At 36.2% G+C, this 23,369-nt stretch overlaps 1 protein-coding gene across 1 annotated transcript in view; it reads left to right on the plus strand.

Annotated features, from left to right (window-relative positions):
• MTPAP (mitochondrial poly(A) polymerase) overlaps positions 1–23,369 on the plus strand; it is a 30,349-nt gene that overhangs the window by 1,464 nt on the left and 5,516 nt on the right. The window contains exons 2-6 of the mRNA XM_032395861.1: positions 4,974–5,146; positions 5,658–5,891; positions 7,402–7,626; positions 14,384–14,595; positions 16,443–16,669. Of these exons, the coding sequence (XP_032251752.1) occupies positions 4,974–5,146; positions 5,658–5,891; positions 7,402–7,626; positions 14,384–14,595; positions 16,443–16,669 (1,071 nt within the window). The remainder of the gene's footprint in view (positions 1–4,973; positions 5,147–5,657; positions 5,892–7,401; positions 7,627–14,383; positions 14,596–16,442; positions 16,670–23,369) is intronic.

Here is a 23,369-nt window from a genome sequence, read left to right on the forward strand (position 1 = left end):
TTTGTTGTTTTTCTTAGGAAATGTGCTTCATTTTGTATCATAATTGGCTAAATATTCAGGGACTTTTGGGGTGCCTAACAAGATCTTCATCTGAATTTATTTTCCATTTTTTAAAAGAGAAGAAGGTACCTGCACTTTATACTCAGAAGCACAACATATTATAATTGGAAGAAACTTGAGAAATTTCCAGTTGAGGTTTCCATTTAGTATGAGAACTTGTTGGAAAACATTTCTAGTAATATTTTCTAGTAACAAGGAATACAGTATTTCATAAATCAACCAAATCCATTTTTTGGTCAGGCTCTAATGGTTGGAAAATGTTTGTAATGAGCTAAGTAAGCTTAGCTTTGACATAGCTTTCATTTGGGTAGTGGAAAAGACCCCCAATTTTAAGAGTAAGAATATGCAGTGTATTATTCAGCACTCTTTGGGGTACAGGTGACAGAAGCTAACTTGAATTAGCTTAAGTAGAGGGGGGAGGATATACCAACCCATGTAACCAAACGTCAGAGAGAGCTAGATGCGTTAAGGTGGATAGATATGGTCAATGTGGGGTATTGTTGTTTGGTTGCCCCCTTATCTCAGATTCTTCTACACAGAGGCATGGCCACAGCAGCTTCATGTTTACATGCTTGTAGCCTTCGCCAGAAGGAAGAATAAGATCATCTTTTACCTGAATTTGAAGAAAGAACTTTTGATTGATCACACCCCGCCCCCCCACCCTTTGGACCCAGAGGAGCTATCCAAAATAGTCTAATAATCTTAGCCTATCTAATGGGGTGAGGGTCAGTGTCACAGGTAGGATAACTGTATTGACCGCCCCCCTACAACTTCATATAGCGGTTTTCTACAAGCAGGATGTGTTCTAACTCGAATAAGGGGGCAGATGCTAGGCAATCAGACAACAGATTAATTCTATAAGTGGCTACTTAGCTTATAGATGTTTGATTTTGTGCCGTTTTTCCACCAGTTATAGACCCACTGTATCTCAAAAATTATTGTGAGATTCTAAATAGAGTGTATATGTGAAGGTGCTTGGAAAACTGAAGTGCTGCACGAATGGAGGGCTCACTGTTATATTTGAAGACAGCTCACTGTTATATTTGAAGACAGCATTTGGGTTCTCATTAGTTTTTTTCCCAGGCTGTATTTACAGTAATTCTCTGTCAGTTTCTAGACCTTTTACTGCCCCTCTCCAGATGTTCTCTGTTTGTTTCTTTTTTTTTTTTTTTAAGATTTTATTTATTTGACAGAGAGAGTGCACAAGCAGGGGGAACAGGAGAGGAAGAAGCAGGTTCCCTGTTGAGCAGGGAGCCCAATACGGGACTCGATCCCAGGACCCTGAGATCATGACCTGAGCCAAAGGCAGACGCTTAACCTACTGAGCCTCCCAGGAGCCCCTCTCTGGTTCTTTAAAATCCTTTATATCCATTATGTCCAGAGTAGAACATATACTGCATATGTGGCCTTGCCAGTAAATAGTAAAGAAGTTCTGTTATCCCTTGAATTTGGATTTTTGAAAACATTTGTTTTAATAAAGTTTGGAGTTTGTTTTGTTTTTTAAAGATTTTATTTATTTATTTGACAGAGAGACACATCGAGAGAGGGAACACAAGCAGGGGGAGTGGGAGAGGGAGAAGCAGGCCTCCCGCTGAGCAGGGAGCCCGACGTGGGGCTTGATCCCAGGACCCTGGGATCATGACCTGAGCCGAAGGCAGACGCTTAACAACTGACCCACCCAGGAGCCCCAAGTTTGGAGTTTTATATATGTTTATTTTCTCCCTATCCATATCCCAGCAATTAAGACATTTCTTTGACTAATTCTGAGCGTTGATCAAATTAAACTTTTAGGCCTCTTATATGCAACTACTCCTAGATTAATTTTCTTCCCCGTTATGTCATTGTATCTTTATGTTGTTTTTAATTTTAGATGCAGGACAGTATTTAGTCTTATTTTTTGTGTTAAGTTTATGCTTACCAGATTATGTCATCAATGCCATAAATTGCGTTGGTCATAAAATACTAGCACTCACTACTTTTTACTCTCAACTTTGTGTCATTGGTAGATTTGATAAGCTTTTTGTGAGATAATAAACTACCTGAATTCTTTGTCCCCTCCTTCACAACTTTGTCTTGTCCTCATCATTTTTACCTACTGTTGTTCAAGGCCAGAACTATTAATACTTTGGATTCTACCTCTCCTATCTTCTCAAGCACATTTCTTCATCTTTTATCAGATTTCTCTATCAATCTTAAATTCAGTCTCTCCTCCCTAGTGATCACCTGCAGGGATATACTTGCAAAAAGGTGCAAAGACATTGTATGCAGATGATACTGCAGTATTGTTGTAATAGTGAAGAAAGGAAAACCACCCAAATATTTATCAGTAGAGGATTGACTAACCTATGATGAATTAACAAGAATACTTACACAGTTGCTTAAATAATGAGGTAAACATATACAAACAGAGATATCACCAATGTATTAAGTCTTTAGAAGCATATTATAAAACAGAATGTATAGTATGATTTCAGTAATTTTTAATTATGTAAAAAATGGTTCTTTGTGGAGAAATACAAATGTGTATGTTTATATATGCCTTAAAAATATCTGGAAACATAAATACCAAACTTAATAGTTGGGTGTTATTAGGGGCAGAGAACTAGGGAAGGATTTATACTTTTACTTTATAAAATTTAACAATTTGGCTTTACTTTTACAGTAAGCACTTGGACATCAGTCTAGACTCAGTGAAAACTAGAGACGAGAAAATATAGGTAGTAATTACAAAGGGAAAAGTGGGTGAGGTGGTCTAGGCAGAGCCTGTGTCCAAAAAAAAAAAAAAAATAGGAACAAATTGGGAGGACTGTCAATAGACTGAGATCAAAGTGAATAATAATAGTCTCTGTCCTCAATATGGAAGACATATTTGTCCATATTGTTAAATAAATACAATACCATGAATTACCTTCTTTCACAGATGTTGAAGTAAGGTAATAGAGGTAGAGGAGAGTCTGTCCTGGAAAGTCAAAAGTCTTCACATACCTCTGGGAGGGTGAATGGGAGTTTTTGAGGCAGAAAATAAGAAAGCGGGCATTCCGTTCAGAGACAGGAAGATTTTAAAAGTTCACAGTATGTGGTAGTATTGTGTATGGAATACCTTAAGTGAACAGTGCAAAAGGAGGAAATGGTAGAAATTGACATTGAAGAGGAGCAGTGGGACAAAATGCCGGTAACTATACATACCCACGCTGTCAGGTTTAGACTTGATCTTGAATGCGGTAGGGAAGCTACTGAAGGCTTTGAAGCAAGGAGGTCAAAAAATAAGACTTTTTAAAAAGATTAGTTTATAAAGGTCACTTTGGCAGCAAAGAATTGCTTGAGAAGGAAAAGACTAGTGTGAATGAGACCAGTTGAGGAATCAGGCCTTGAAATAAGAGATGGATGTTAAAGAGTTGGCATTCAGAATGGAGATGTGGACCCCTATTTAAGAGATGTGTTTTCAGTATCTAGTATAGTAAATGCAGGAAAGGTACTCAGTACCTGTTTGATCAATTGTTGGATATGGGGACTGTGTCAGGGCCAAGAGTTCTGTGGTGTGCCATTAGAGACTGCCTCTGGGTCTGTACTAATGAACACAGTTTAGGGTTCCGCAAGCCCTTACTGGCCTTAACGCACATTTGTCTGTCTGGTCTGTGAGGATGTATTGGAGTTTGCTGAAATTAAGATAAATTAAGTGTGTTTGTAGTTTTGTAGTTTGTAGTATTCCTTGATCCATCAGTTTTATAACCTTTTGAAAGAAGAGGAGTCTAAAAGCATCTGCCAATTTCCACATACCGATTCTATTTTCTGTACTATTTATTCTCTTTGGAATTTCTTTAGAGTATTGATATCAGACTTGGTGGTTTATAATCTCTAGAAACTACCATTCCAGACTTCTGGAAACACTTTTAAGCCACCCAACTAGAAGTTAAATATATTGGAGGAAAAATGAGTTGCTAAAACTCATTGTTTGGCTTTATACTTAGTTGTTGATCTTTCCTTTGTGGTCAATTGATTTATTAATATCTAATTCTTGACTTTCACAGCTCTTGTCTTCATTGCCTGTGATTGTAAAACCCCCAACCCCTGGAGTGTTTGTTGTTTTTTTTTTTTCCCCAAAGATTTTATTTATTTGAGAGACAGAGAGAGAGAGGTAGGGAGGGCAAGCACAGAGGGAGAGTGAGAGGGAGAAGCAGACTCTCTGCTGAGCAGACAGCCCGATGCGGGACTTGATCCCAGGACCCTGGGATCATGACCTGAGCCAAAGGCAGTCGCTTAACCGACTGAGCCACCCAGGCACCCCCTGGAGTGGTTTTTTATGAAAAAAGAAATAATCATGTATTTCATTAGTAAAATTATCATGAACTTTTATGGGCAGCAACTCGATTTTAAATTCTTTGATTTCCCTGTGATACACAGCACGGTAGTTGGTAACTCATTGTTAATTGTTTCAGCCAGATCAAAGCCCACGACAAAGAAAAACTATAATAACTTACTTTAATACATTAAAGTTCTAAACTCATTCTCGTTACACTCAGGCTTATAATAATTTCTTTTAGGCTTTGGAATGTTACAGCTTATACAGATTTTGTATGTGCGTATTTATTTGGGGAGGTGTTACACGAGTGATTTTACATTCCTGATTTTGCTTTTATAATTTTGTGGATCTCTCTCTTTTCAGTGCTATGCATTGAATACAGTAAATCAAAACTGGGAAAGTGGACAGTATTAATGATAATTACAAGAGAATGGTAAAATGAAAATCAAAAGTAGTATAGCTTCATTCTTACATAGGTAAAGAAGAAGATGAGATTTGGATTCATTTAGTCAGCTATAAAATCTTTATATACCTTATTGAAATATGCTTTAAATTTTATATCGGTGTGTGTGTGTGTGTGTTTGTGCTGCAAACGTTTTTGTCTCATTCACAGGCTCTGAAGACAGGACTCCCAAAAAGAAATTCTCTGAGGTGCAGAAAGAAAGACGAGAACAGGCACAGCGAACTGTTCTAATACATTGCCCAAATAAAATCAGTGAAAAAAAGTTTCTGAAATATTTATCCCAGCATGGACCTATTAATAGTCATTTCTTCTATGAGAGCTTTGTAAGTATTTGAAAACAGTCTGACATTCATGCTTTTGAAAGGTAAAGGTCCCATTTGTTACTTGCAATATGGTAAAGTTAGATTCTCTTTTGATATCTTACATCTTTCTTTAAATTTCTTTAATGATTTTTTTTTTGTATGAGAATAGACATCCTTATGGCATTACTACAGAATTATAAGTAACGTATAACTGACTGATTCCATTATTTGAATACTTTAGTCTGTTATCTTAGGGATAAAGGCTGGGGGGAGGGGATTTTTGTTTTGCCTTATGATTTTCTATTTCATCATTGTTTTCAGCTTCTGTTGACTAGTATCACTTTATGGTGTTCCTTTTCTTAGTCTGCTTATAATGATTAAAACCAGTGCTTGTGTTAGAAGTGTTTCATTTGTAATGAATCTTTTTTAGTATTATGATAATCGTTTGGAAATTTGAACTGAAACACTATGTAAATATGTAAAATATATCCTTCTGAGATGTCTTCTGCTTTTCCTTATGATTTTGGCATAGGGTCTTTATGCAGTTGTAGAGTTTTCACAAAAGGAAAGTGTCACTTCACTACAGAATGTAACTCGAACTCCGAGTATGGAGACAGAGGCTGCAATTCCATTCAAGTCACGTTTCTTCAATTTAAAGATGAAGAATCCATCAAGCCAGACTTCAGAACAGTCCTGTATACAAAGCAGTAATCATTCCCCTCCTTCAAACAAGAAGCTTTCTGAATTACTTTGTTATGCAGAAAGTGTAAGTTTTTAGGTATACTTCCCCAATTTCTAAAAATATGTGTGTGTATATATGACATTAGTTTGTATATTATAGGTTCTTTTTTTTTTTTTTTTTTTTTTTTTTAGATTTTATTTATTTATTTGATAGAGAATGAGAGACAGAGAGCATGAGAGGGAGGAGGGTCAGAGGGAGAAGCAGACTCCCCGCCGAGCAGGGAGCCGGATGCGGGACTCGATCCCGGGACTCCAGGATCATGACCTGAGCCGAAGGCAGTTGCCCAACCAACTGAGCCACCCAGGCGCCCCTGTATATTATAGGTTCTTATCATAAAATAGACTACAGAATATGTTGAGTGAAAAGTGAAAGTAATCCTTCCCCGATGCCCGCCCCCACAGCCCCATTATACTCCTCCCAAGTAACCACCTTCTTCTAGAGTTTTCAGCCTTTGGACTGTTCAGGTTTTCTTTCTCCAGTCAACGTAATGACATATAGTTGTACCTGGCATTTTTCTGTAAATTTAAAAATATCTCAAAAAAAAAAATCTCATTTCTGATTTAATCTATTTTGCTGCCCTAACATTGTTTATATTAGTTTTAGTTTTTCTTACAAAGGCTTGTCAAAGGTTTAGCTAGTTTAGTAGTCCTTTCAAAGAATCAGTTCATGATTTTTATCAAAATGGTATTTTTTGGTTTGATTTTCTAACCTTCTACATTTCCTTCTTTTCTTTTACTTATTTTTCTTGAGTTGAATGCTTAGTTCAGTTAATTTCAATATTATTTCCAAATAAGGGCATTTGAGGCTATGATTTTTATTTTAAATACTTGCACAGTTTCAAAATGTGATGCCTTTAACACCAGTTTTTTGGTGAAGATACAGGATTATTGTTCTGAGGAGTTGAGGGATCTTGGGCCTTCATTACCTAAAGCATTGCTTATTTCTAGTGTTTCTTGTCTTTAACATTGCTTCTTCCTTCCCCCCAACTTCATTTAAAATGTGATAAAAAAAATGTCTAGCTTTGTGGTTGTTTTGATCTCTTTCTGGAGCATACTATTTTCATTTTCCTAAAACAATACTTTAATTGTAAAGTAGTGATTTTAGTTCTGGCCAACTTTGATTTTGCCAGTGTTATCATTCCTCAGTTCTTTTTAGAGGGATATTTAAAAAAATCTTTTCTTTTTTTTTAAAGATTTTATTTATTTATTTGACAGAGAGATAGAGAGAGAGTACAAGTAGGCAGAGAGGCAGGCAGAAGGAGAGGGAGAAGCAGGCTATCGGCTGATCAGGGAACCCGATGCGGGGCTCGATCCCAGGACCCTGGGATCGTGACCTGAGCCGAAGGCAGTAGCTTAACCAACTGAGCCACCCAGGCGCCCCTAAAAAAATTTAATCAACTTTTATGGTTGAAGGAAAAGGGATATGTTTTTATGGTAGGTCTCCAAAGCCATCAGATCTCTGAAAGTAAAATGACAGTTATTTTATATGACCTGTACATTTTCTGTATTTTGTTGGTTTTGTTCTGGCCAGCTAGATGGATGATCAGCTGAACACTCTCCTGAAGGAGTTCCAGTTAACAGAGGAGGACATTAAGCTCCGATATCTCACCTGTTCTCTTATTGAAGACCTAGCAGCTGCATATTTTCAGGACTGTACAGTGAGACCCTTTGGCTCCTCAGTGAACAGTTTTGGGAAATTAGGATGTGATTTGGACATGTTTTTGGATCTAGATGAAATTGGAAAACTCAGCACCAACAAGGTAATTATATTTCTTAAGATCACTAAAGTTAAGATATTTTAAAAGTAATTTTTGGACTTAATAAAATTATAACTGTTGGTTTCTAAACTTTAATAAACATTGTGGCTAAAGAATGATCTATTTGATATTGATTCTTTGGAATTATAAAGTCTTTCTTTGTATTGATAAAATATACGATCATTTTTTGTAAATATTCTACACATACGCAGTAAAATGAATAATTTTTTCCAAGAGTTCTGAAGTTTTTCCCTTAGGCCAAGGTTATTTATTGTGTTATTCAAATTGTCTGTATCTTAACTAATTTTTTAATCTGTGTGATCTGGTCATTGAAATATTTTGAAATCTCATGATTTTTGGTCTTGTTAAGTTTTCCTAGGAATTCTTTTGATCTCTTTTATTCAAAGGCTATGTTAGCTACATGTGGGTATAAAGGTATATGATTATTATGTCTTCTTACTGTTCATTTATCATTAAATTATGTCCTTTATCTCTATATATGCTTTTTCCTTAAATTCTTTTTTGTCTGTTAAGATAACCACAGGTTATTTGCTTCACGTATCTTCGTCTGTATCTTCATTTTGACCTTAAATATGCTGTTATACTTTGGGTGTCTCTCTGAGGAATAGCAGATCACTGAATTTTGTGCTTTAATTCTGAGCTTTGAGTCTTTGAAGTCAATGTATTTGTTCATTATTACTGATGAGTTTTGGATTCATTTCTACTATCTTATTTTTTATTTATGTTTTTTTCTGTACTTTTTCTTTGCTTTTCATTCCCTTTCCCTTACTCTTACTGGATTGCTGCTTTAAAAAAAAAGCAAAACTGAAGTATAGTTGACATATTGTTACATTAGTTTCAGGTGTGCAGTATTTGAAAAGTTTATATGTTATGCTGTCCTCACCACAGGTGTCTGTCTTGTAGCATCTGGCACTATACAATGTTGTTACAGTACCACTGACTATATTCTCTCTGCTGTACCTTTTATTCCTGTGGATTACTGCTTTATTCCTGCCTCATTCCACTTTTTCCTTTTATAGTTTGGAAATTATATATTCCATTTAGTACTTACAATATGCATGTCTAACCGGTAAAGTTAACCAATATCTCTGCCATCCTGCCAAACAATATAAAGGATGCTTTAATTTAATTAAAACTTTGGAAAGGCTTCTGTGTGTTTATAAAATGTAGATTTTTATGACTCTGTCTTATGTATTTCAAACTAGTAATCCTGTCTACGTGGATGTCCAGGTGGCCCTTCAACCTGCTATTTTGAAAACAAAACTTTTTTCATTCTTTGCAAATATTCTTTGTAAGTTTTTATAAAAGTTCTTATATATGTTTCATATGTTAATTAGTGGCATTTTAGTTCCTGACATTTGCTATCTTAATTCTGTTTTAAGTTATTTTTTCTCTCTCCCTTTACGTATATCCTCAAACCAAAGTCACACAGTTCCTTGTAAACTCTCACAGTATCTTGCTCATGTTTCTTTCTCTCTCCACAGTCCTTCTGTGTTATGTTTAGTTAGTGGCTGATATATTCCTCCCACTATATCATAAGCTAGGGCAGGGCAGAAGCCGTCTCTCTTCATTGTCTTATCCCACATAGTGCCTGGCATAACTTAATATGCTCAGTATATACTTACTGAATTAAAACTGGCTAAGGAATGCAAACTACATCAAAATGAAATGGATCATTCCTCTACTAAGACTAATACGTATTAAATTCCTGGCAGGGACACTTAAATTGCGCTGGGTTATTCCTAAGGTAGGTAAAAAGACTTTGCAAAACAATCAAGGTGCATAATAATGTATTGTGATGGTTAAAGCTTGTGCTCTAGAGCCAAATTGCAGAAGAGTAATTCTTTTACATACCAGTTGTATGACAAAATTTATTTGTCTTCTCTGTGCTGACATTTTTCTAGTCATGAGATTGGGATAGTGCTATAACACCTATCTCATGGAGCACTGGAGGGGCCAACTGATTTAATACACATGACACTTAGGATGGTGCTTGGCATGTAATAAGTGTCAAATGTTGATCACTATCAGCAACAGTGTTACTAGTTAATTATTATGCAAATAGGAAACACAGCTTTTTCTTTGAAAGTAGAGGAGTTGGAAACTTTTAGTTGGCTCTTAGATTTCTGAAATATAGAGGCGTTCCGAAAAGATTTTAAAAGACAGTACTCCAGAGGCTCCTGGGTAGTTCAGTCGGTTAAGCGTCTGACTTTGGCTCAGGTCTTAATCTCAGGGTCCTGGGATCAAGCCCTGCATTGGGCTCTCTGCTCAGCAGGGAGTCTGCTTCTCCCTCTGCCCCTCTCCCCAACTCATTTTCTCTCTCACATAAATAAAATCTTTTAAAATAAATAAATAAAAGACAGTGCTCCAGTCTCACTAAATAATTTGACATTATTTGGTATGTAGGTTTAACTAATGAAATGTGTTAAAAATGTATACTTTGAAATATGTGCTTGTTTAAGATTGTAACAGCTTTGCTAATAGAAACATTAAAAATGAATTATAATGAAAAGCAGAAGCACTTTTGTTTAAAGATTTTATTAGAGAGAGAGAGCGTGTGCTCCCAGGAGTGGGAGGGGTAGTGGAGGGAGAAGGAAAAGGTGCCCCCAGAAGCACTTTTAAATTCATCAGCTTCATAAAAGAGCCTGTTTGCTTCGTGCACTTGTGAACTCTCCTTCCTCTTTCCTCTTGGTGTGTGTCTCCTTTGGCACACCACCTTGCTCTATAGTTCCGGGTGTTTGCTTTATTCGACCCGAATTGAGGGGAGTTAGGAAGAGGGTGTTAGACTCTTGTATATCTTTTGGCACTATGTAGAATATCCTTGCACCACAGGCACTAAACAGATGTTTTGCTAATGAATAAGTGAAAGTTATTTACCAACTACACTTGTAAACTTGTGTAAGTTTCTTAATGTGTGAAAGATGCTTACAAGTGAAGTGTGCCACCTAACTTATCACAAAGATCATTTTAGCACAAAATTTTAAGCTAAAATCTGCCTTTGCTCTTTTCTTTAGTTTTTCTTTTTCTAAAGGGTTTAAATCTGACAGGGTTTAGGTAACAGAAATAAAAATTGGTGGCTAAGTCCTATTCTGTTGTCTAAATCATTGCTGTGGACAAGGTGCTTACCCTGTGTTTTATTTTTATTAGATATTGGCATAATCCCTGAGCAGTTAGGAAGAACATGCAGTAATGTTTTAAAAATTTGTCTGAAACATAGTGCCAGAGGTACAGCAAAATTAGTAAATGTTTATTGATTAGGTGTCTGAAGAATTTCTCTAAGTTTTATTTGTTAGAGAAGTGTAATTTTGGGGAGGATCTTCGTTTTGCTCACAATAGGTATGGTTTTCATAATCTGCGTCTTCCGTAATTGCAGTGTTTTATTTCCTTGCAGAGTGCATTTATGTAAGTAGAATTACCTCATGTGGTTCTGGATCTCTTGTTTCTTACATTGGCCGGTTTAGGCCAGGTTATGCCTTGGTGATAAACAGCTCCCAAATCTCAGTGATTTAGCACATCACCCTTTATCTCTTGCCAGAGGCTGTATGGCCAAAGCAGGTAGGCAGGGGGCACTCAAGCTCCCAGGCTGACGAACTTTCACCACCCGTGCCTGTGCTTCTACCACTGACGGCAGTGGAAAGGCACAGTGGAGAACTGACCGCTGGTTCTTAAAGCTCTGCCTGGAAGTGGCTTGTAAAGCCTCTGTTCATATTTCATTGGTGAAAGCAGGTCATCACGTGACTGCGCTTAACTCGGACAGGAACCTGATAATCCTACTAAATACCAGAAAGGTGATGCAGAATATTTGGTGAATAGCTTCAATAACTGGCACATTCCCACTTATAGTTCACAGTTTCTCCAATTTCTTGGCCCTGATTCCTTTACTCAGATCTATTTTTCTCTGGTGTCATTTTCACTTGTTACTTCAGTGATTTTATTTTTCTCTCATTTATAGTATTTAATTAAAAAATCTCATTATCCCCTTTCTTCTGTGTATTCCTAACCCTTCCCATGCATCTGAGTTCAGCATGACTCCTCTACCGTCTGGTCTGATACCACTCTCCCAGTTGCTCTTCTTTTGCCATCCTGAGATTATTTGACCCCAGATCTGTCTCTTTCTCCTGGTACTGTTTAATCCTGACAGAAGATGTTTCTCTTTCTTTGGTTTTCTGTTGAGGAGCTCTATGCTGTATTTGTTGGTTACTCTTGTTTGGGTTCCTGCTTCCCATGTAAATTGGTATGTGCTTTAATTTTAAAATCAAATAGACTAGGGAACCAAAAGTTATAAAGATGTTTTAACAAAGAGGCTAAGCTAGATTTTTGAAGTTTTAATGTTTTTAAAGGAAATCCTTTAAATACAAAAATCTGTCTGGATTACAGAATAAGTAGAGAAAGCACAACATATTTATTTGTGGAGATTGTTTGTATACATGTCATATCTATATAAAGTTTTCTTTTTTTTTTAAAGATTTTATTTATTTATTTGACAGAGAGAGACACAGCGAGAGAGGGAACACAAGCAGGGGGAGTGGGAGAGGGAGAAACAGGCTTCTCGCCGAGCAGAGAGCCCGATGTAGGGCTTGATCCCAGGACCCTGGGACCATGACCTGAGCCGAAGGCAGATGCTTAACGACTGAGCCACCCAGGCACCCCATAAAGTTTTCTTTTATGATTATATAGTAATAGTTACAAAAATGTGTAATGTAAATATCTTTGATGGTCCCACCACCTCCAGAGGTAACTACTGTGAATTGTTTAATGCGTTTTGTTCTGGACTTTTTCCTTTACATGTAGAAATTCTTTTTTATGACAAAAACCCCTTAATCTTTACAGATTATAATTTGATCTTTTTTTTTTTTTTCTCCAGTTAATATTGTCATGGCAATTCAGTCTACTGCATCCTTTTCAGTGGCTGCAGAGCACCAAATGAATGTACCGTAATTTACTTAACCAGTCCTTTATTTGTTAGACAGGGTGGTGTATTTTCCCCCCTTCTTTATTGTCAACTGTATTAGTTGATACTCTTTGGTTGTTCACAGAAACCAACTCAGACTAGCTTCATTGAACCCAGAGCCAGGAATGTGGATGAGTCTTAGGAAAGAACTAGACGTAGGAAGTGTAAATTATCAAGAGCCCATGAAGTATTCGGTTTCTCTCCACTTAGTTGCTTTATTTTTCTTTCTCCCCTTCATTCCACTCTCTGCACCCCCACTGATTTTCTTTACATTTTTGTCCTTGTGATGTAGAATGTGCCTGCTCCAAAGCTTCTGAGATACATATTTCAGCCACATGGTTGACTCTGAACCTCAGTTCCAATTCCCAGAAGAGATCTCTGGATGAATATATGGTACAGTCGTCTAGTGCTTACGTCAGCTGCCATGCCTGGTCCACTCAGCTGGGAGTAAGGGGGTGGATTTCTATGATAAACATTGTTAGGGCCTAGGAATGGGTTCTGAAAACGCGGTGGTCGAGGGTAGGTAGCCTTATTAAGCTAACTAGAATTCCCAAAGGGTGTATACCACACAAATAATGCTACAGTGAGTGAACAGCTTTGTAAATCGGCTCATCAATGCAAGTGTTTTTTTTAGGATAATTTCCTAGAATTTTAGTAGCTGGTCCAAGTATACATTTAAAGTTTCAGTAGATACTGAAGTTGTCTACCAAACATGTGCTAGTTTACGCTCCCACTGACAGTATATACATGTTTCCCTGCACCCATCGATAGTGATCCTGGCAGCCTTTTTGTCTTTGGCAGACTGATAAATGAAAAGTCCCAGTGTTGTTTTAATTTCTTCTTTAGTTTCTAGAAAACAAGAGCATCTTCTATTGTCTTTCTTAGCCATTTTTATTTCTTTTGCTATTTCTTATTCAAGTTTTTTTTGCCTGTTTTTAGAATTGGGTGAGTTTTTCTCCTTTTCATTTGTATAAACGCTTCATAAATTTGGGAAATTAGTCATTTATATGACATGTATTATTGTTTTACTTTTGTCTTTTATCTAGTAGTGAATATATGCTTTACCTTGAGATGGTTTCAATCATATTTCTTCTTTTGTATATTCTGGAATTTTGTGTCATGCTTAGAAAATCCTTCACTACTTGTAAAAACATTCATTGTCTTCTAGTACTTTACTGATAAAACTTTTTGTGTGTAAATCTTTGATTTATGTTGAATTTACTTTGGTTTCAGAGCTAAAGTCAGGATCTAGTTTATTTTTTTCAATGGCCACTTGACTCATTTGTTAAATAGTAATTTTACCCTGGTGATTTTTGGAGTCCATTATATTAAATTCCTATATATAGTTAAAGTCTGATTATACTCTGTTTTCTTCTATTGATTTGCTGTTTGATTTGATTTGTACATGTACTTCCCTATTCTAACTACTGTGGGCTTATAACATCTATTAAAATGTAATGGCTAACTAGGAAAAGGCAGATGTATGGTCACTGAATTTATAGAGTCAGTGGTTCTACATGTAATGTTTGTGATATATAATACATAGTGGCGTATAAGTTAATTATAAAAAGCCAGTGATTTTTTAGTTTAGTACTTTGGAGAAACAAAAGACAACTGGAGATTTTTTAAGTCTGCAGTTGGCTGTGATTTCATGAAGAACTTTTTGAGTGTGTGTTCCTTGTTTTTTGGTTTTTGTTGTGCCAAAAATGACTTAGAGCGTCCTTCTAGAAAGTTTAAGAAATTCCTTCTTATGAAAAGCTCCCATTTACAAATGTTTTTATTATTCAGACCTCAGGAAATTTTCTGATGGAATTTCAAGTGAAAAATGTTCCTTCAGAAAGAATTGCAACTCAGAAGATCCTGTCTGTGATAGGAGAATGCCTTGACCACTTTGGCCCTGGTTGTGTGGGTGTACAAAAAATCTTAAATGCTCGGTGTCCTCTTGTGAGGTTCTCACACCAAGCCTCTGGATTTCAGTGTGATTTGACTACTAATAATAGGTATGATCTCTTAATTTTATCATCTTAAATGTGAATATTATAAGGTATTAACATAGTTTTTCTTGTACAGAAACAGTGGCTTTGGACTCTTATACATGCTTTAATAATAATAACTTTTAAAAATTTTGAACACAGATTTAAAAATTGGAAATATTTTCTCATACGTATCTTTTGATTTTTTTGGTCTTCATGAATAAAATGTTAGGATATTGTGTTTAAAGTGTTATCATACCTAAATAACATCATCTTCTGAGGAGAACTGTTTCATCATTCTTAACTTATGTAGCCTGATAACAACATGAAAGCACTGTAGTAGAACTTCTGTATGTAGTCTTCCAAGTATATTTAGAAAATAAAGTAGCACCTTGAGTTTGACCTCTGAATCGTCTCCAGATAGCGTCAACTTTGGGTCCTAAACCTGTATGATGTTTGCTTAGGTCAGAAAGTGGTGTACGCAGCTTCAGACTGCATAAGTTTTTCCCTTTAGCATATTTTCATTTTATTATCCAAGCAACCTGCTTCCTTAAAAAAAAAAAAAAAAATGGGGTGTGAATGACAGATTCTTTTATACTTTGATTCCTTTTCTTTTGTTCTCAGGTGGGGAAACTTCTCAATTGAGTTTATTTCATAACTCTAGTATTCTCATTGCATGCATTAGATTTCACTATATTATTTGTTAGATTAATAATCATTACTCAAAACAGATTTAGAAAATACATTCCAGAGCAGTTTTGCTTCAACTCGTGTTCACTAACAAGTCAGTGCTGAGTGCTTTGGGATTTCTCTCAAGTAGTTCAGAGAGTAAAAATAAATAAAAATACATAATATACTTCCTATCGTTATTACATTTTTCTTATAGTATGTAAAATAGAACAAAATGACATCTTTGTAGTAGTAGTATGTTTATTGTCTTGTTGGGACAGGTTTTTAAACATTTGTCTCACTGTCTGTCCTTCAGGTTTTTATAAACTCCTGCATTGTTTCTTTATATAAAATATCTTGCACTATTTGATATTTATTTTCAGCTTAATTTAGATTCATTTATATAAAACATTTAATCACCTTGAATTTCTAATTTGCCATTTCTTCTGTTCTCTTTAAACTCAGGAAGTAAATGCCATGATGAAACTTTATAGTTTGAAGTTGATACTGTTAATGGTTTTGTGCCCTCTGTCAGTTCTTTGGGAAATTACAAGACATGTTTTGATCAGTAGGAGCTTAATTTTAAAATATTTCTGATTAATATTTTTTTGCATTATAAAATTATAACTAGAAAACTTACTGAAAATAGGTTCTGAAGTTTGATTTCTTTAAAAGGTATTTTATCTTCATGGGTTTTGGTTTTTATAAATGTTAGACTTATGTAATTTTGGCTGAATTTTAAGATGTAGATACTCTCTTGATAAAATAAATAGAATATTTTCCTTGCTTGCCAAAGGACTAGATAACTAAGGTGTGAAAGTGAGGTGTAGAGCCTCTCATTTACAAATGTGTCAGTGTCTTTATCGATAGTTACTGAAGAGCACATATATATTGTGTTTCCCTTATTAAGTCATGTTTAGGAACTTTGATTTAAAAAATCTAAGTTTTACAACTACATAATAACTGTCAACATTTAAAAGAATGTTTTAATGTTAATGAATGTATTTGATATTCATTCATTCACATTAAATATTATATTGCAAATACATAATGCTTTTGATTATCTGATCATGGTGTTCTGAATATGCTTAGACATAGTAAGATATTTATGTATGTTCCCAGGTATGTATTTTACTCTACTCTGGAGCCATAATTTGGGGGTTTGAAAATTCTTTTTTTTTTTTTTTTTTTTTTTTCTTTTGAAGGATTGCCTTGAAAAGTTCTGAACTCCTTTATATATATGGTACTCTGGACTCAAGAGTGAGAGCCTTGGTGTTCAGTATTCGATGCTGGGCTCGAGCACATTCGTTAACGAGTAGTATTCCTGGCTCTTGGATTACAAATTTCTCTCTTACAATGATGGTAATCTTTTTTCTCCAGAGGAGATCACCCCCTATTCTTCCAACACTTGACTACCTAAAAACTCTAGCAGGTAAGACTGGAAGCAGTCTATTTTCTCTTTCTGACATTTTAAATGAATATAATTACCATGTATTGTCAAAGACATGTGTGTTTGTTTATTAGTCATAAAATTTTTCTTCTGTATTTTTTTAAAGTTTTGTGAATCTAAAATTTAAGTGCTTTTTATTTTTTTAATGCCCACTGGGGTCATGAGAGCAGATGATTTGCGTCGCTGAGGCCTTTAGAGTTCTGTCCTGTTTGTGTCAGTTGGCAAGGTTGTTTACAGCTATCATGAGACATTTGGAGCCTCTCTCTTAGTTGACCGAGCCTGGAATGACCTTGGGGGAAAAAAAAACATCCCAGATAGAGCTCTTGAGTGGATCACAGTTTCAGTGATGGCTTTCCAAATCTGAATTTATTTCCAGATTTTTTTTAAAGATGCTAAAAACTGTTTTATAATGCTTTAAAGATCCTAAATGTGTTTTTTAGTTAAAAGTTTACAAGCAATCTTAGGTGAATTATTTTAAAATTAGTATATTACTTAATTTATGTCATAAATGAATTGACATTTTGGTAGACTGCTGGAGGAGATACTAAAGTATTAACAGTTCTAAATTCTAAAAAGAAGGTAAATAAGGGATACGCTCAAAATGTAGACACTGTATCTTCTACCCATCCTGTGTACTGCTGCCAAATAATACTTTTAAAGTAGATCTCTGAATCTTCCCAGTTTAAAATAACCTTAAAGGGGATTTTATGCCCTATGGAATAAATCTCCGCTTACTTAGCTTGGTATTGAAGATCTTTTTTTTTTTTTTTTTTAAAGATTTTATTTATTTATTTGACAGAGAGAGACACAACGAGAGAGGGAACACAAGCAGGGGGAGTGGGAGAGGGAGAAGCAGGCTTCCCGCCGAGCAGGGAGCCCAATGCGGGGCTCGATCCCAGGACCCTGGGATCATGACCTGAGCTGAAGGCAGACGCTTAACGACTGAGCCACCCAGGCGCCCCGGTATTGAAGATCTTCACTTACCTAGCCATACCTGACTTCCCAGCCTCTTCTCATGCGTTCCCACATTGCGCTCAGTACCGTGATACCCCTCATCACATTCTGTCTTAGCTCTTTTGTTCACACTGTTTGTTTTTCTGCCTGGACTGTGACTTCTCTCAGTTCTCTCTTCTGTGCCACCTTCTCTCATTATCCAAATTAGAAGTAATTCCTTCCTGTGAACACTGTTAAGTACTAGTATAGCTTGAAACTGAGCTTTAAAAAAGCTCTGTGTGATAGGATAATGGAGAGTAGGGAGTTTTCAGAAGGTAGGGTAGTGGTCATGTATCTCGGTTGCAGTGAAGGGGCAACATCCATGGCTGTGCTCATTCATTGTTTGGTGTCATTCATTCACTGAATATTTATTGGTTACTCGTTCTACATTGGGTGTTATTTTTGGTGCAGTGAGGAGATATGGATGATATTCTCAGGTAACTCACATTCTGGTAGAGGCGTAAGACAGACCCACATACAGACAGACAGACAGAAAATGTGGGTATTTCCTCACAATAAACAACCTGTAAATAGCACTTCCTGTTCAACCTTTGCTGTGTGTGCTGATGCTTAAGACTGCCCTCACAGAGACCGTTTTGGGGAAAAATCATGGAACTTTTGGAGTTTAGAACTAAGGAAAGCAGAAGCTATAAAAAGGAAGAACGAAGACAAGTTGATTTTGGGGGCAAACTATTCCTGACATCTTGTTGCTGTTTTCCAGTCTCAAGCGTACTGCCACTCCCGCCAGATTTGGGCCCTTGACATTCCCTTCTTGGGAGCATTTATACTACCTTCTCTCCTTACCTCCATTTGTTTCCCACCAGTCTATTTGTAACTAGCGATTGTCAAAACTTCGTATCTCATTATATTATTCTCTATTGAAATCCTTCAGTAACCTCCTAGAATCTTTTTAAAAAAATTTCTGCTAATTATTTTAGAAAAAGAATGTGATTGATGGACAAACTTAAAATGACACGTTTAGTTTTTATTTCAAATCTATTTTTTAAAACAATTTAACTTTATTCGCCTCTGATGGCATCAAAACAGACACAACTAGTTTTGGAATTCTTTAATTTTGTATTTTAAAATACCAAATTAGTTGTTTACAATATTTTTTCATTAGCTTTTAAACACCGTAAGAGAATTTTTCAAGTTGTTTTTTGCAGTTACTTCTCTACACATAGCACATTGTGGGTGTGAATTGCCAATAAATGAAAAAGCAAATTTGATAGCATTATCTTTGATTTTTGAAGTTCTGACAATACCTTGAATTTCTTATAAAAGAATTTTTCATAAATGAATGTATATTAAGGATGTGAAGATTATTTTAAGAATTTATCAAAATATTTTTTTTCTGTTCATTTAGGTATTTTTCAAATTCCATGTTTTTTATACTTCTGATTTTAACCAGTGGTCCCACATTGGTATATATTCAACAGGATCTGACTAAGAATAAAAACAGTGTTAAACTTTGAAACAATAAAACCATCTTGAGTGCTCTATGGTTGATTGGCTGAGTGAGTTAAGTCTTGTGTACAATCATTTTGTTCTTCTAAGTTGTACCTCTCCCTTGATATTCAGATAGAGGCTCTCAATTTGTCTTTTTTAAAAAAGAAAAATATTTACTTGCTTGCTTGCTTATTAATAGAAGGCGGCATGAATTTCTGGAACACCTTCTAGCACTTCTAGGGCTTTATAAACCTGGTTGGAACCTAGAATAAATCCAAACATTATAGAGTTATATTTAGGGTCTCTTTGATCTTCCTTTTCCTCGTCTTCTCTTACATTCACTTCTGTGTGCAAATCTGGAGGCTCAGCATTTTGCTGATCCTCAAATATTTTGTTCTTGTTTACATCTCTGTCTTTGCCTGAAATTGCCTTCTTCTCACTACCTCCTCTTCTCCCATGGAGGGAAGCTCTTCAGGGTTATGCCAGGGAAGAGAAGATAAACCCAGTCCAAGATCCCATTTGTTAGGTCACTCCTGGCTGGCTCCCTCCTGCCTTCCTCCTGGGAGGTGGCGCTCTGTTGGCCTCCACGCACCTGGTACACACGTGTGTTGTAATGGCTGTCACGTTGCCGACTTGTTTTCCCTGCCTGTGTTGGCCAAGCCTTTCTAGGGCAGGCAGTCTTTGATGCATTTCTGCATCTTCTGTTCCTGGCATAGTATTGGGTCCATAGGAGAAGTTCAGTAAATAGATTTCAGAGGATTGGCTGAACGTTTTACAGTTGAAAGCCTTTTGTACTGAGCATGATGGCAACTTTTGTATTTTGGTTACTCTTGAATTTCTGTTTCTTTATGTTTTCTTATAATCTCTACTCCTTTCCCCACTGTGTCTCTTATTGTGTGTTCTCTCCCATTTTGGCTTTGCCACCTTTGTTACATTTACTTCTGCGCTTGGTGCTTTCTGTGGCATTTTCCTTTCATAAACAGTTGTTTGATTACAGCTTTTTGTTTAGGATCCCTGTGCTTCCTTCCTGTGATGAATTAAAGGTTTGAGGAAGAAATGACTGGGTATAGTATCTTTGGCAGTGTTGATGCATAAACCCCAGAATGGAAGAGAATTTTAATTGTGACGCAGTAACAATTTATTGGGTGCTAACTCAGTGCCAGGCATTGGCTAGAAAGTCTTATACACCATTTCATTCAGTCCTCCCAGCAAATCTTATGAGGCACATTTACTGTTTTCATTTTATAGGTGAGAAAACGTTGAGAGGTTTTCCAAATTTCTTAAGGTAACTGAAATATAATACACCTAGAAGTACATGTGTGTATATGTATCAGTTTTCACAAACGGAACACACCCATGGAAACACCACCCTGACTGAATGAATACCGCAGAAGCACTAGCTGTCTTCCCTTCTGGTCCTTCCACGCCCTTCCCACCCCCCCTTTCAACAGCATGGATTCATTTTACCTGTTCATGTCTCATACAGTGTGTATTGTTTTGCGTCTGGTTTCTTCCCTCTCAACATTATGTTTAGAAGATTCATTCCTACTGTTCGTGTATCTGTGGACCACTCATTTTCATTGTGGCACAGTACTATTTTACATGAACATACCAAAAAAGATTTTTACTTCTACTTTTGATGGGCATGTAAATGATTTGTATTTTGGGACCATTGCAGGTAATAGCTAATATCATTCTAGCATATTTCTTTTGGTGAGCACAGGCACTCCTATCTGTTAAGTATAAACTAGGAATAGAATTTCTGAGTCTTGGGATTTGGGTATATTCAGCTTCAGTAGACACTGCCAAACAGTTTTCCAAAGTGTAAACTCCCACAGGCATTATGGACAAGTTCTAATTGCTCTATATCTTTGCCAACACGTGGTATTATCTTTTTTTTTTATGGTAGCTGTTCTAAATGTATGTGTCATGGCATCATGGTATGTTCTGGTTTTCTTTTCCCTAATGACTAATGAAGTTGAGCACTTTTTCATATCTGCATCAGTCATTTGGGTAATTCTTGTGATGTTTCTTTAAGTCTTTTGCCTATTTTTCTCTTGGCCTGTCTTTTTCAAAGATTCATTTGTAGGAATTTCTATATTCCACATGAGTCCTTTGTCACATGTTATGGATTTATGTGTATATCTTTATATCTCAAATAAATACATACTGTGGTTCCCTTTTCACTCTCTTAATGGTGTTTGGTGAAAAGAACTGATTTTTAAAGTTCAGTTCTATCAAAGTACAGATGCACATAGTAGGTAAAGAGTAAAATATTCTACAAACTTGTTAACAGTAACTCACACTCTGAGCCTGTGCCTTCTGTTCCTTTTGCCTTGCTCTGTAGGCAACCACTTTTAACTCTTTTAGCTGATGTGTTTGCCGTTATAAAATATATTTTCAGAATAAATTGTCCTAATTTCTGTATTTATCTGGGGAGTGTAATAGGCATATACAACATTATATTTTATGTATAGAGCGTGATGATTCAGTATTTGTATATGTTGCCAAATGATGACCATGTTTCTTGATTTTTAGTTTTAGACATTATGTATGACTTCCCTGTATGGAAGAAGAGGAATTACCTTTTATCCTCACCATACATATATCTCTTACACCCCTCATATTCTGAATATGGCTATGGCTTAATTTTGCTATGTGCTCTTTATACTATTATGACTATATAAATGCTATTCCTGTCTAATCCATGGAGTAAACTAAAATTAATTTCCTTTCCTGCCCAACTTTTTCTGCTCTTTGGAGTTTATAGTTTTTAATACTACTTATTTTCTTGCTTGTTTAGTTTTTTATGTACTTAACATTACTTGAATCTCCAGCTTGCTACTAGTTGTCTAAATCTTTTGTCAAAACAGTCAGTCATCAAATACTCTATTAATTAATTCTTATTATGTAGCCTCTGTTTTTCTAAATATTTTTTTCATTTCATTTCATTTTTCATTTTAAGTTTATTGTCATGTTAGAGGCCTTCTTCAGGTATCTGATAGTCTTTGATTTTCTGGTCATGTTTGAGTTAGGAACTAAAAAGTTCATTTGAATCTCTGAGCTTAGGTGGGGCTTGTTGACTGTGAGCTTTATCGTAGGGTAATGTAGCTGGACTATTTTATTGGTGGGCACTTTTTATGTCACTATCTCTAGGTCATTCTTCTTGAGCTATTCAGATTCCCCAGTAATGACTCTTAATATTTTTCTGGAAGTAAAGACCCCGTTACTAGCATGCTGTCACTTTGACATTTACTATGCTTTTGTTCACTTACTGTTGCTTTTAGAACAATTTTCCTACCCTCAGCTGTGTCTCCTTATCTTCCTGTGTAGATATACTTTCTTTTACCCTCTCCAAAGTAAGCCTAAGGTTTCTGTCAGGGAAGAAGAGATCTGGGGGAATCTAACTGCTTCTTCAACCATCAGGCTTCCAGTCTTGGTGCTTCCAGTTAGACCTGGTGCTTGCAGTTCCTGAGTTGTTGGGAGCTCTGCCCTGTAGATGGGTTTTTTCTTGGCTTTCTTTACTGCTAGTTTAGGAGTCAGTCTTTTCAGATCTCCTGAATCTTAGCTACTTGTCCATCTGTTCTTCAACTGAAAAATTTTTGTTGTTCTTATTTCTTCTGTTCTCCATCTTTAAGATTTTGTGTCGTTTTACTGTCGTTTCATTGGTGGTTTGGGAGGGGGTGAAGGTAGGTGGTTGTGTTCATTTCATCATCTTTACCCCATAGCATGTGCTCTTAATCAGTATATAGGCTCCGTCCTGGAGAGGCTGAGTGTTATTGGAGCATATGGCATGGTGGGCGAAGCAGGTAGAACTTTACCCTGTCTGTTGATGAGCGTAAGTGATTAATAGGGAACAATCTGTATTATAGTTGTGTATATGTGAAGAATATTATCTGAGTCACATTCTGGAGTTGAGTGAGCTACGAGGCAATAAATAAAGCTCCTTTGAAACATGGATATAACCATAACACTTACATTCTTCACAAGGTTAGATCCAAGTACTTGAGAGGCAGTTGCTTGGATGTGCATTTCAGAAAGCATTCTGGCTGGGTGGGTTAGAAGGAAACAAAATGGCAATGTGTCTAAGTGTATAGCACCTCTGCCCCCTCGTATTAAACAGTCTGCATTAATTAGTACAGCAGAGATCTGTAATCTCAGTTGGCTTTTCTGTTGGCTTCTCCCATTTAATTACTACTGATCCATGGCATACTGGATAGTTATAATAGAAGCTGAATAT

Source organism: Phoca vitulina, unplaced genomic scaffold (assembly GCF_004348235.1).
Source record: "Phoca vitulina isolate PV1807 unplaced genomic scaffold, GSC_HSeal_1.0 scaffold88, whole genome shotgun sequence".
Taxonomy (NCBI): Eukaryota; Metazoa; Chordata; class Mammalia; order Carnivora; family Phocidae; genus Phoca; species Phoca vitulina.